Source organism: Astyanax mexicanus, chromosome 14, assembly GCF_023375975.1.
Source record: "Astyanax mexicanus isolate ESR-SI-001 chromosome 14, AstMex3_surface, whole genome shotgun sequence".
In the NCBI taxonomy this organism is placed as follows: Eukaryota; Metazoa; Chordata; class Actinopteri; order Characiformes; family Acestrorhamphidae; genus Astyanax; species Astyanax mexicanus.
This window is the reverse complement of record NC_064421.1, coordinates 2,485,176-2,499,158: the sequence shown is the minus strand read 5'-3', so window position 1 is coordinate 2,499,158 and position 13,983 is coordinate 2,485,176. Positions and strand designations below refer to the sequence as shown.

The following is a 13,983-nucleotide window of genomic DNA, read 5'->3' as shown; positions in this document are numbered from 1 at the left end:
CACCACAGCACATACCGTACCAACTCCTCAGCAACCATTTAGCTACATCATAGCAGCCACCACAGATATCGTAGCAACACAAAAGCAACCACCACAGATGCCATAGCAGCCACCTTGAAACCACTTAGCAACACCATAGCAACCACCTTAGACCATGTAAGCTACCAGTAAGAAACTCCATAGCGACAACCAGGCATACCATAACAACCTTAGCAATAGCAAAAATAGCAGCTATTATTATTTATACAGCTGGTAATGATGCTCAGCAATGCACTGATATTGATTAGCATGGTGGTGGTGTATAAGGTTTTAGTGGTTGTTGTGCTGGTACACGTGGATCACCCAGCAACCACCTTGGACACTTTAGCCACCACTTAGAAACACCATAGCCACAACCAAGCATACCATAGTCTCACTAAACACAGATACAGAACTGCAGTCTGTAATTATTATATTTAACTACAGAGTGAAATATATGATCAGTAGAGGGGATTAGATGGAAAATGAGAGCAGAAAAAAATGAGAAACTGATGTTCTGAGACTTTCTATTTAATTTTTAATAAATTATAACAAAATGTTACAACAATATTGCAAATAACTGCTAACTACCTATTTTTTTTTAGAGCAAATACGATATTAAAATACAATAAATTATAGATAATGCAAACAAAACATACAGTTTGAGTCTATAAACCAACACTGCTCTGGATTTCAGATTGATGCCATCTAGAATATTAACCCTGTAGTGTCTGAAACTATGTATGTACTGTATGTTACCCTGCTGTTGGTTTATATTTACACTGTTAGTGTTAAGATTTAACACTCCCGAATAGTGAACTCATCCTGGTGATCTCCTCCTCCAGTCTGCTCTGGATGTCTCCAGCCTGCTGTCTCCTCTGCTGGGTCTTTAGGATGAAGTTGTTCAGGTCTACCAGGAGCTTCTGGTCTCTATCTATAGATTCCTAAAAGTAAAATAAAAGTGTAGTGATGCACTCAATCTGATTCTTAAAAGTGACATATTATACCTCTTTTTATATGAGTTAAAATAGGTGTATGTTCTATAAAAACATGTTAATGTAGCTCTTCACACATAAAGATAAAGATCTTATAGCTTTATTCTTGCCAGTTTCTGTCAATTTCCGAACGAGCCATTTAAGGGCTCTGTCACTTTTATGCATATAAAAAGCTGATTCTGGCCACACCTCATGTTTAGGCTAAACGTTTATCATACATTAGTGTTTATGCTTTACTGCGATAGAAGCACAAAACTCATTTTGCTGACTTGCCACGGACAGTAGGTACAGATCCCTCCCCAATAGAAGTCTGCTGGCTAATCCTGTGGCTGTGTACTGTCTGAGGTTCTCAACCAGCAGATTGAAATGTAATGTTGTAGTCAAGACCAAGACTTTTTAGAGTTCAGAGACCGAAATAAGATTTAAAAATAAAAACTCGAATTCTAATTCCATTCATTTTTATTCCAAAATGTAAAAAAAAAAAAAAAACGATCACAATTTGCGCCAGCTCGTCATTAAGGTTTGCTAACTCTTCACTAATGGTAGTTGTCTTTCCGGTAGCATTAGTTTTTTAGCTGGCTTGTTGCTAACGTTAGCTTGCTCATCGCTAAAAGTAGTTTTCTCCCCAGTAGCATTAGTATTTTAGCTAGCTTGTCGCTAAGGTTAGCTAGCTCATCGTTAAGGTTAGCTAGCTTGTCATTAATGGTAGTTCTCTCCCCGGTAGAATTTGAATTTTAGTTAGCTCATTGCTACAATTAGCTAGCTTGTTCCTAAGGTTAGCTACCTTATTGCTAGCTTTAGTTCTCTTCCCTGTAACATTAGTGTGTAATTTAGCTCATCGCTAAGGTTAGCTAGCTCATTGTTAGCTTTAGTTCTCTTCCGGGTAACATTAGTGTGTAATTAAGCTTGTTGCTAAGGTTAGCTAGCTCATTGTTAAGGTTAGCTAGCTTGTCATTAATGGTAGTTCTCTCCCCGGTAGAATTTGAATTTTAGTTAGCTCATTGCTACAATTAGCTAGCTTGTTCCTAAGGTTAGCTACCTTATTGCTAGCTTTAGTTCTCTTCCCTGTAACATTAGTGTGTAATTTAGCTCATCGATAAGGTTAGCTAGCTCATCGCTAAGGTTAGCTAGCTCATTGTTAGCTTTAGTTCTCTTCCGGGTAACATTAGTGTGTAATTAAGCTTGTTGCTAAGGTTAGCTAGCTCATTGTTAAGGTTAGCTAGCTTGTCATTAATGGTAGTTCTCTCCCCGGTAGAATTTGAATTTTAGTTAGCTCATTGCTACAATTAGCTAGCTTGTTCCTAAGGTTAGCTACCTTATTGCTAGCTTTAGTTCTCTTCCCTGTAACATTAGTGTGTAATTTAGCTCATCGATAAGGTTAGCTAGCTCATCGCTAAGGTTAGCTAGCTCATTGTTAGCTTTAGTTCTCTTCCGGGTAACATTAGTGTGTAATTAAGCTTGTTGCTAAGGTTAGCTAGCTCATTGTTAAGGTTAGCTAGCTCGTTGGATGGTTCTATGCAGGGTGGTTTCACAATAAGGGAGGAGCATCCAAACGGCCTATAGAAACATACGATTCCTGACACCTAAAACTCTTTCAACTTAATTTTTATGGTATTTGGAGTGTTTAAAACGTAGTTTATAGGAGCAGTCGAGACACAAGTGGAAATAGAAAAACACGGAAAAAGTGAGTTTTTGCATAATATGTCCCCTTTAAATGTGTTAAATGACCATTTTAATCTATAAGCCATTACGGCTAAGAGCATTCTTAATATTTGTGACTAATATTTAATATCCTACCTCAGTAACCAGTTTATCCGTGGTCCAGGCTTTTGTCAGACTGTCTGGAGGAAAAAAATAAAAACAGTAAGCAGATATAAAAATCTTTTTAACATTTTTACCCAATTCTCTCCTCAATTTAGCCAAGCTAATTAACTCCTAGGGTGTTCGTATCTTAATATAAACCATTTTTTTTTTCATTAATAGCTGAAATGTGTTGCTTTGAAGTAAAAATGATGATGTTTCTGTGTACTTTGGTACCAATCAGCTCTTCCTCCTGCCCCGCCCCTAAACCCATACATCACCCAGTGCCCCTCCCTAAATACCCCTCCCATTTTTTAAGAGTTATTGTAGCAGTTGTTTTTAAATATACTTTGCAAAAAAATAAAAAATATACCTCTTTTTGAGAGCTAGCATTTAAAATTGTATTAAATAAAAGTAATATTATTCTAAAAATTAATTCATAGTAATGCATTTATTAAAAAAATTATACTTTTTGATAGAGTGCTCATTGCTTTTGATTAAATCAATAATTCAATAAATATTTTATACGTTATAAAGTAAATTACTGTAGCAGTTTTTTTTAATACACTTTGCCAAAAATGTAGAAAAGTCTACTTAAGAGCAAGCATTTAAAATTAAAATTAAATTAAAATAATTAAGTTGAACTAAATTTGAACTAAAAGTAATGTTTTTGTGCAATAATGTATTCATTAGAAATACACTATATACTTTTCATACATAGTATAATTAAAGTATAATTACATGCAAGCATGTGACGATATATTTTAAGTATAATATAAATATGCTAGTATATTTACGACATACTTAGACAGTTATCAGGATGTTTTATACACAATTAAATGCAATTCTTTTTGTATTTTTTATTAGGAATGCACATAAATTAGATATTGTACTTTAGTTTGAATGGATGAAGCTTATTGTGCTCTATAAATAAAGCTGTAAAAGTAAAAGTCCTGGACGTCTCTGTTCAGTGGTGAATCAGGGTTTACAGAAGCTGGGAATGTCAGTAAATCTGCTGTTTGTGGTTTTACAGGAGATTTGAGAGTGATAGACAGTGATGGACTCACTGGAGAGGAACTGCACTTCTTTCTTCATCCAGCTCTTCTGCTCCGAGCTCTTCTCTCGCTCCGTCTCGGCGGTGGAGATGTCCTCCTTCATCAGTTCAATCCTCTAAACACAGCAGAGACAGATCTTTAGTTCATAAAGCTGCTGCTCTGCTGTTTCCTGCAGGGCATGAGTAAAGTAACTGATGTATACAGTGCCCTGAAAAAGGGTTTATACCCTTAAACTTTTTCATATTTATTCACGTTACACCCACTAAACTACATGCATTTTCTTGGGATTTTATGTGATAGGGTGGTCAGGGGGTGGTCAGGAGGAGGAGTACAGGAGAAAGGTGGATGACTTTGTTGCTTGGTGCCGACTGAACCAACTGCAGTTAAACATATCCAAGACCAAGGAGATGGTGGTTGACTTTCGTAGGTCTGGACTACCCTTGCAGCCAGTCTCCATCGAGGGGGTTGATGTGGAGACAGTGAAGACCTACAAGTACCTTGGTCTGCAGCTGGACAACAAACTGGACTGGTCAACAAATACAGACACCCTGTACAGGAAGGGACAGAGCCGGCTCTATTTCTTGAGGAGACTGCGGTCCTTTAACATCTGTAAGAAGCTTCTGCAGATGTTCTACCAATCAATCGTGGCCAGCATTCTCTTCTACGCTGTGGTGTGCTGGGGAGGCAACATGAAGAGGTGAGATGCATCACGGCTGGACAAGCTGGTCAGGAGGGCCGGGGCAGTGGTTGGAATGGAGCTGGACTCTCTGGTTACAATAGCTGAGAGAAGGACTTTGGATAAATTGCTTTCTATCATGAACAATGATAGTCACCCACTTCACACCACCATCATGAAGCAGAGGAGTGTGTTCAGTGGCAGACTGCTGTCACAGAGCTGCACAACAGACAGACTCAGAAAATCCTTCATCCCCAGAGCCATCAGACTCTTTAACTCCTCCCATCGGGGACGGGATGCTGCTGCTGACTGAGTTTAACTCAGTCACACCACATGGACTTTATTACTCCACCACTTAATTATTTACATTAACACTTCCCCAACCTCACTTACGTTCAAGTACACTTTACTCATGATTGGGTATTCACATATTCACAATCTCCTTTTAGAACTATATTTGTTACAGTTGCATATTTATATTATATTTCTATGACACATCAGCCACTTTCATAATCAATGTCATTGCACACTGCACTTTGCTCTGTTAATTATTTAATGAACATCACCAACAACTGCACTGCTCTGTTTACAGATATGTATCTTACCTTGTATAGTACGTTTTTGTATAGCCTTATATATATATATATTTTTTTTTTCTCTTTTCTTCTTCTTTTTCTCTATTCTTCTGTTTTAATTTATGTTTGAATCTGTTTCTTATTGTATTGTGTTGTTGCTGCTGGATGCCTAAATTTCCTTCGGGATAAGTAAAGTATCTATCTATCTATCTATCTATCTATCTATCTATCTATCCATCTATCCATCTATCTATCTATCTATCTATCTATCCATCTATCTATCTATCTATCTATCTATCTAAAGCAACACAAAGGAGCAAGTAACCAGTGACGTGCAGACGCTATGGCCCAATGTGTTTGGGCAACTGCCCTTTTGCCGTCCTTGGCTGATATTGCCCTTCTGAGGGAGGGAAAAAATAATATAGGCAAATATGATTTCATATTTCAACAAGATTTTATTTATAATACGTCATTTTGATTGAAGTTTCGTAAAACAAAGTTTTCAGAGTCAATCATTCACATTTCAGACACCTCGAGAAAAGGGAGGGGTGCAGGCGTAGCGGGGGACACGCAGCACGCTTCACTAGAAAAAAAAAGCGCAGCACACGACCGGGCGGCGCTTCAGCCGACTAGCAGAGACCCAAGAGGAGTTTGAAGATGGCGTGGGAGTAGAGCGTCTGCCCTGAAGGTGAGCATGAAATGTAGCCTTCACAGTATTACACGACATAATCACAATCAACTTCTCTAAAATCCGATGTCGTCGAGTTTAGGACGTCTAGTGATCCTAAATAATCTGACAGCACCTACTGTGCCACGTTTAGGTAGCAAAAAAAAAACAACAGCCAGCTAGCTTGCAGTCAGCGTTTTACGAATACAGAGACGAATACAGGAGAGAGAGACTCTTTTTTTTATTTTTTTTTTATTTTGGGGGGGTGGGGGGTGCTCTTCAAGATTCCTGTGCACGTCCCTGCAAGTAACTATGAAGTAAAAGGGAAATGATACAGTATCTAACAAAAGTGAGTACACTTGTCACATGCTCTGCTTTAGAGTGTCACATTACTTGTTAGAATTCAGCTCCCACATGGCCCATGGTCACTCTGGAGGAGCTGCAGAGATCCACTGGTAACACCTTATAATAACTTTCATTAATATACCATTAACTGATGATTAATAACTGTTATTTTTCACATTTTAAGAAACTAAAAAGTTGCTATCACATTTGTAAATACTAATGAACGAATTGGCAACATGAACTGCAATTGATAAACATTTGCCCGGTTTAAAATTCATATTTACTAGCGATTTATTAATGTTCAAATTCTGATGAGCTAATGATTTGCTAACATTTTTAATATGAATATCTCTATGCTGATAAATAAGTGTCATGTGTGAGCATTTGTTAATATTCAAATTTTGATGAACTACTGCTTTGTTCACACATACTGATCATTAGTTAAAAATATATTATTGAAGGTTATTATAAAGTGTTATCAAACCATTTTTTAAAAGCAATCCTTAAAGGGGACACAGCAAACATGTGGCCTAAAGAAAAACTTACACCACACATAAAACTGAACTCACCGTCCCCACTGTGATCCTCAGATCCCAATAAAATACAATACGTTTTGTGGATGTAAGGAAGCGTAAATTAAATTACTGATCACCCACCAGGTGCAGCCGGCTGTTCTCCATGCTGACCTGCTCCAGGATCAGCCCGTTCCTGTAGATGAGCTTTTCAGTGCTGCTGATTTTATCTGATTGGTTATTCAGCATCTGCATGTGCTGAGCTCGTAGCGTCTGCAACACGTTCTTCAACTCCTCCTACACACCAATAATCCAGAGATTACTGATTAAACTAGAAAGGGTAAAGTTTGTGAATGAACTTTAATGCTAAATGCTAAATAGTGGAATGCAAAAACTTTGGCCGAAAGACAAACGTCCAAAAATGTTTGGTTAAATGTTAAAGTGCTAAAAAAAACAGAAATATGAATCGCAAAATGAATGAAAACCTGCTTAGAAGTCTGTATTCAGAATTTCACCAAATGTTTAATTTACTAAAATTTAATTTTAGTGCATTTCTAGGTAATAAGTAAAACTGAAGTAACTTAGACTAGCTAAAATTGAGCAGATCCATTTCCTCAGTGATATACTGGAATAAAGCAGGGTTTGAAACCCCACTGACAAAATGTATGAATTAAATTAATTAAATTAAAGAGAAATGTAAAGTGTATTTTACCTTTGGTTTAAGGAGCTGAGTGATCTGTTCCTTCATCTGCTGAATGGGAAGCTCAAGATTTTTTTTTCTGTTCTTCAGCTCTATTAGGTAATCAAATAATACCTTTAATTACAGATAAACGTGTTGATCACAGTGTAAAATTAGTTATTAAACATTTTACATTGTTAATAAAGATTCAGAAGATCCAGATTAACTCATTATTGTTGCCCTGCCTGTGTGTCTGTTAACTAGCAAGGTTAAAAAAACAGTAATTAAACAAATTAAAATGTATTACTAGTAGTACACATTAAAAACTAAATACATCTAAAATCCAAAACTTTGATTTCAATGGCAAAGGTCTATAAAATACTGTCTAAAATCATTTTCAGACGAATTTTTATTTAATGTGTGGTTTCTCCACCTGCCACGTTAAGGGTGATAAGTAAAAACAATCTTATACCATTATAAAAGCTATAAAATATTTTTTTCTTATCTATTTTGCATAACAGGGTGGTTGAGTAGGGCTTGACAAAACCCCAAATAACAAAAATATAACAAAAACTGTAAAAAGTTATTAGGACTTGGAGTCAGACTCCACCTCTTTTTGAACTGCTGCTGATGCTGTAGCATTGCAGAGTAGCATCACAGTGCTAACGCTCGGAGGAAAGCGCAGCGACTCGGTTCTGATACATCAGCTCACAGACGCAGCCTCGTGCTGATCCACATCACCCTAGGAGTGATGAGGGGAATAAGAGAGCGCCATCTACTGTACTGTACCCACCCAGAGAGAGCAAGACCAATTGTGCTCTCTCAGGGCTCCTGCAGCTGATGGCAAGCTGCATGACCAGGATTTGAACCGGCTAATATGTGATGTTTCTGATGTTACCTGTGCTCTGTGTTTTGAGGGTTTCGTATCTGGAAAGTTCGATGTTAAACTGAGCCTCGACCTCCTGCAGAACCGACTCCTGAACCTTCAAAGCTTCTTCTTTCTGCAGCCGAGCTTCTCTGATCGAATCAGCTTCCGTCTTTACACAGAGAATACAATTAACATTAATTATCAACACACAACCACTGGCCACTTTATCAGAAACACACCTCTTTTAGCTCCACCCTGCATTTATTCACATAGAGACTGTAGATCATGTGCAGATATTTAATTTCCAAAAGATAGTAGGTGTTTCCAATAAAATGGCCACAATGAGTGAAATCACAATATACTGTAGTTTATTGCAGGTGTTTCCAATAAAGTGGCCACAGTGAGTGGAAGCACAATATACTGTAGTATAGTAGATGTTTCCAATAAAGTGGCCACACTGAGTGGAAGCACAATATACTGTAGTATATAGTAGGTGTTTCCAATAAAGTGGCCACAGTGGGTGTAAGCACAGTATAGTGTAGTATAGTAGGTGTTTCCAATAAAGTGGCCACAGTGAGTGAAAGCAAAATGTACTGTAGTATAGTATAGTAGGTGTTTCCAATAAAGTGGCCACAGTGGGTGTAAGCACAGTATAGTGTAGTATAGTAGGTGTTTCTAATAAAGTGGCCACAGTGGGTGTAAGCACAGTATAGGGTAGTATAGTAGATGTTTCCAATAAAGTGGCCACAGTAAATGTAAGCACAGTATACTGTAGTGTAAAGTAGATGTTTCCAATAAAGTGGCCACAATAAGTGAAAGCACAGTATAGTGTAGTATAGTAGGTGTTTCCAATAAAGTGGCCACAGTTAGTGGAATCACAAGGTACTGTGGTATAATAAGTAGGTGTTTCCAATAAAGTGGCCACAGTGAGTGGGAGCACAATATACTGTAGTATATAGTAGGTGTTTCCAATAAAGTGGCCACAGTGAGTGGGAGCACAATATAATATACTGTAGTATAGTAGGTGTTTCCAATAAAGTGGCCACAGTGAGTGGAAGCGCAATATACTGTAGTATATAGTAGGTGTTTCCAATAAAGTGGCCACAGTGAGTGAAAGCGCAATATATTGTAGTATATAAATAGGTGTTTCCAATAAAGTGGCCACAGTGAGTGGGAGCACAATATAATATACTGTAGTATAGTAGGTGTTTCCAATAAAGTGGCCACAGTGAGTGGGAGCACAAGGTACTGTAGTATAAGTAGGTGTTTCCAATAAAGTGGCCACAGTGAGTGGAAACACAATATACTGTAGTATATAAATAGGTGTTTCCAATAAATCGTCCACAGTGAGTGGAAGCGCAATATACTGTAGTATATAGTAGGTGTTTCCAATAAAGTGGCCACAGTGAGTGAAAGCGCAATATATTGTAGTATATAAATAGGTGTTTCCAATAAAGTGGCCACAGTGAGTGAAAGCGCAATATATTGTAGTATATAAATAGGTGTTTCCAGTAAAGTGGCCACAGTGAGTGAAAGCGCAATATATTGTAGTATATAAATAGGTGTTTCCAATAAATTGGCCACAGTGAGTGGAAGCACAATAAACTGTAGTATATAAGTAGGTGTTAGGTGTTTCCAATAAAGTGTCCACAGTGAGTGAATATACAGTAGGTGTCTCTCTCACAGTGAGATGCTGTATTTGATGGAGGTAACTGATCTCTATCTGTCTGCTCTCCTCTTCAGCTCTGGTAACCGTGTTGCTGAGCTGATCCATCAGAAGCCTCACAGATTCCAGTCTCTTCTCCTGCATTAAACACATTAAACGCTCTCAGGCAGCAGTAAGACTATTAATGAGAGTATTTTAGAGTATTTTAGCTGAACGGCTCTGACCTCGTCTTGTAGGTCGCTGTGTTTGGTCTTCATTAATGCGATTTCTGAGCGGCGTTCCCTCACGCCGTGTTCATGCTGATCTTTAAGGGTCTTCAGAGACTGACAGAGTTCATCTCTCTCGACCTCAAACGCTGCCCTGAGCACCGAACATCAGAACATTAGCGTATAAAATGTTAAAACTGATCTCTCTGATGTTTTAGTAAAGATGAGATGTATCTGTTTGAACCTGATCTTCTTCTCTTTGGATAGCTGACACTGAAGCTCCTCCATGTTCTTCTGAAACAGCTCTTTGTTCACTCTAAAAACAAAAAACGAGTAAATATGATTTGTTTAATCACTATGATCAGCCGTTCTGAAGATAATTAGGACCCTCCCATAATGTCTCACATCTGATCCAGGAATCATATTTTTCGGACTATAAGGAAAACTTAAAATTCTTACATTTTTCCAAAAATTGTCAGTGAAGTTTCTCCAGCACCAAGGCTGGAGCAGCATTAGCATTAGCTGCTAATTGCAGCACTAGCTCTTTCGCCGTTTTTTGCTAGGTTAAAACAAACTGCATGGGACGAACCACTAGCTGAGGCTTATCGGAACACTCAGTTTTCTTCAGTGTTAAGCTATTGGGCGGAGTTTACTAGCGCTAAGCGCTGCGAGGGCTGCTGCTAACGAAGGTTAGCGCTGCTGCTAAAATATTGGAAATCTAAAGTTTAACTGTAAAATCAACGAAAGAGCTTTACTCACCAAAATAAACAGTTTTTTAAAGAGAGAAATCTGTGTAGATTACTGTGTTACACCCCTGTTTCTTACTATTGTAGCCTTATAATCCAGTGCGCCTTATGTATGAAAATAGACCAAAAACTAGACGTTCATTCATAGTGCGACTTATAGTCTGTAAAATACAGTAATTAAGGCCTTCAGGGACATGAGAACACTCTAGAATGTGTGTGTTAGGTTATGTAGGCTATAGCTACATCCCATTTGTGTGCTATACACTAATACTATACAGTACGTACTATATACACAAAAAGTGAGTACACCCTTCACATTTCTGCAAATATTTTATTATATCTTTGCAGGGGAAATACTATAGAACTGAAACGTATGAAACTTATTGTTCTATAGAATAACTAAACACACAGCCATTAATGTCTAAGTAGCTAGCAACACAAGTGTTTTCATGTGACTTAGAGTTACAAGGTTCCAGGTGTGAATGTGCAGCAGAGCTGTTAAATTTGGGGTTTTGCATTTAACATTGCACCTCATGTCAAAGAACTCTCTGAGAATGTGAGAAATCACTTTTTTTTTCTTCACAATTTTTTTTTTTTCTCTTGCAAAATTTCCTTCGGGATCAATAAAGTATCTATCTATCTATCTATCTATCTATCTATCTATCTATCTATCTATCAATCTATCTATCTATCTATCTATCTATCTATCTATCTATCTATCTATCTATCTATCTATCTATCTATCTATCTATCTATCTATCTATCTATCTATCTATCAAAGATGGGCTAGGCTATAAGAAGTTTGCCTGTGGGGGATCCTCAAATGGAAGGAGGAAGAGGACAAGCAGCACTGTGAAGTCGTCATATCAAGTCTAAAGTCAGTGCAGTTTGGTTTTCCCGCAAAATCTTACAGCACTTCATATCTTACAGCTTCCCTCTGCTAAAAACATCTTTTATGGAGATGCTGATTTCATTTTCCAGCAGGACTTGGCACACTGCCCACACTGCAGAAAGTACCAATTGGGCTTTTATAATATTCTAATTTTCTGTGAGAGTGATTTTTGGGTTTTCATTGGCTGTAAGCCATAATCATCAACAATAAAAGAAATAAAATGAAATAAAGTAATTTTTTAATGATTTTCTAATTTTTTGAGATGCACTTTTATAGGTTACTGAAACTGAACATGTGGCATGGGTAAGTTAATCTTACTTTCTGACTTCCTGAAGCTGTTTGATCTCCTCCTCCATCTCCTTCACCTTCAGCTTGTTCCTGGCGATGGAGGCCATGTGCTCCTCAAGCCTCTGCTTAGACTTCTCCAGCCTGAGGGAGAACAGGAGGAGTTCAGTATGGGGGAAATACAGTATCGACTGTGTGATTCATATTTCAATAAAACATCTCTACATATTTAATGTCAAAAACTATGATAATCCACTCATAAATGTTTGGTTGTTGTGCAAAGCAAAATGATCTATTTCCTATATTGATCAAAGAATCTTAAAAAATTACTAAAATACTAAAAATCTCAAAATGTGAAATATCATATTTTAGACTATATTTAAGAGAACACTTTATATTATACAGATCTGGAAAAAATAAGAGAGCACTTAAAATGATGAGTTTCTTTGATTTTACCAAATTAAAAACCTCTGGAATATAATCAAGAGGAAGATGGATGATCACAAGCCATCAAACCAGCAAACTGAACTGCTTGAATTTTTGCATAAACTTATCCAAAAGCAGTGTGTAAGACTGGTGGAGGAAAACATGATGGCAAGATGCATGAAAAAAACTGTGATTGAAAACCAACCAGGGTTATTCCACTAAATATTGATTTCTGAACTCTTAAAACTTTATGAATATGAACTTCATAACAACATAACGTTTTTGAAAGCTCTGCACCTTTTTTGTTATATTTTCTGCAAATAAATGCTCTAAATGAGAATATTTTAATATTTTTATTTGGAATTTGGGAGAAATGTTGTCTGTAGTTTATAGAATAAAACAACAATGTTCATTTTACTCAAACATAAACCTATAAATAGCAAAATCAGAGAAACTGATTCAGAAACTGAAGTGCTCTCTTCATTTTCTCAGAGCTGTTTATTTAGTGCAGTAGAGTGCTCTACTGAAGCTGTAGTGAATATTTTAGTGTAATATTTATATGTGATTAAGCAGAGGAGCAGTGTAATATAGAGGAGATCTGTATAATTATGTACTGAGTGGAAACACTGTGCTGATCTGCTAAAGCGTCGTCTTCACTCTTCCTCTGAGCTCTGAAACTGGCCGATATCTCAGCGACGGACTCTAGATGAACACTCTTCATCTTCTCTTCTTCTTCCAGCTGATTCTCCACCTATAGACAGAACAACGTAACATATAAAACTGTCTGTGGTCTTCAGTCTATTATTACTGGTGGCTTAGAGGTTAGCATGTTTGCCTCCTAGCGCTGGGGTCTTGGGTTCAAGTCTCTATGTGGGTGGAGTTTCCAAGTTTTAAGAGTTCAGAAATCTCTAGAAATTTGGTGGAATAACTCAGTTATCAAGCAGTTTTTATGCATATTGGCATCATGTTCTCCTCCACCCGTCTTACACACTGCTTTTGGATAACTTTATGACACTCCTGGCTAGCACTGCTGGAGCAGTATTAGCATTTCCCACTGATCGCTGAAATTCCCACCGATTTGGTCGTTCAGAGGTGAGTATTATCGGCCTGTAGCCTGCTGCTTACCCCAGCTAGCACTGCTGGAGCAGTATTAGCATTACCAGCTAAGCTCTAACTTTTTGGCCGTTCAGAGGTGAGGATAATCGCCCTGTAGCCTTCTGCTACCCCCAGCTAGAACTGCTGGAACAGCATTAGCATTGTCCGCTAAGCACTAGCTCTTTGGCCGTTCAGAGGTGAGTATATCGGACTGTAGTCTGCGAGGTTAACCGTCTTAAAACAAGCTACGTGGAACAATTCACTAGCTAATAGTGCCCTGGTTTACAGGAACACTCAGGGTTCCTCAGTGTGGCGCTATCGGGCGACAGTTAGGTGGCATTAGTGGTTAGCTGCTAATGCTAATGCTGTTGCAACCAGCCTTTGACAGCCTTTTCACTAGTTTAGCTGAATTAGAAGGAAAACATGGCGACACCTCTGTTCCTAACAAGTGTCGCTTAAAAGGCATACATTTAAGTT

The 13,983-nt window shown here is 37.8% G+C and overlaps 1 protein-coding gene across 1 annotated transcript in view; it reads right to left on the bottom strand.

Moving 5' to 3' along the window:
• Positions 1-456: 456 nt before the first annotated feature.
• Positions 457-13,983, bottom strand: part of ccdc175 (coiled-coil domain containing 175) — a 36,643-nt gene continuing 23,116 nt past the window's right edge. Inside the window, exons 9-19 of the mRNA XM_049463748.1 lie at positions 13,026-13,162; positions 12,019-12,129; positions 10,307-10,378; positions 10,081-10,216; positions 9,875-9,994; positions 8,221-8,359; positions 7,356-7,435; positions 6,788-6,940; positions 3,881-3,983; positions 2,811-2,854; positions 457-962 (exon numbers count right to left, since the gene is read on the bottom strand). Coding sequence (XP_049319705.1) covers positions 810-962; positions 2,811-2,854; positions 3,881-3,983; positions 6,788-6,940; positions 7,356-7,435; positions 8,221-8,359; positions 9,875-9,994; positions 10,081-10,216; positions 10,307-10,378; positions 12,019-12,129; positions 13,026-13,162 — 1,248 coding nt within the window. The 3' untranslated portion in view covers positions 457-809. The remainder of the gene's footprint in view (positions 963-2,810; positions 2,855-3,880; positions 3,984-6,787; positions 6,941-7,355; positions 7,436-8,220; positions 8,360-9,874; positions 9,995-10,080; positions 10,217-10,306; positions 10,379-12,018; positions 12,130-13,025; positions 13,163-13,983) is intronic.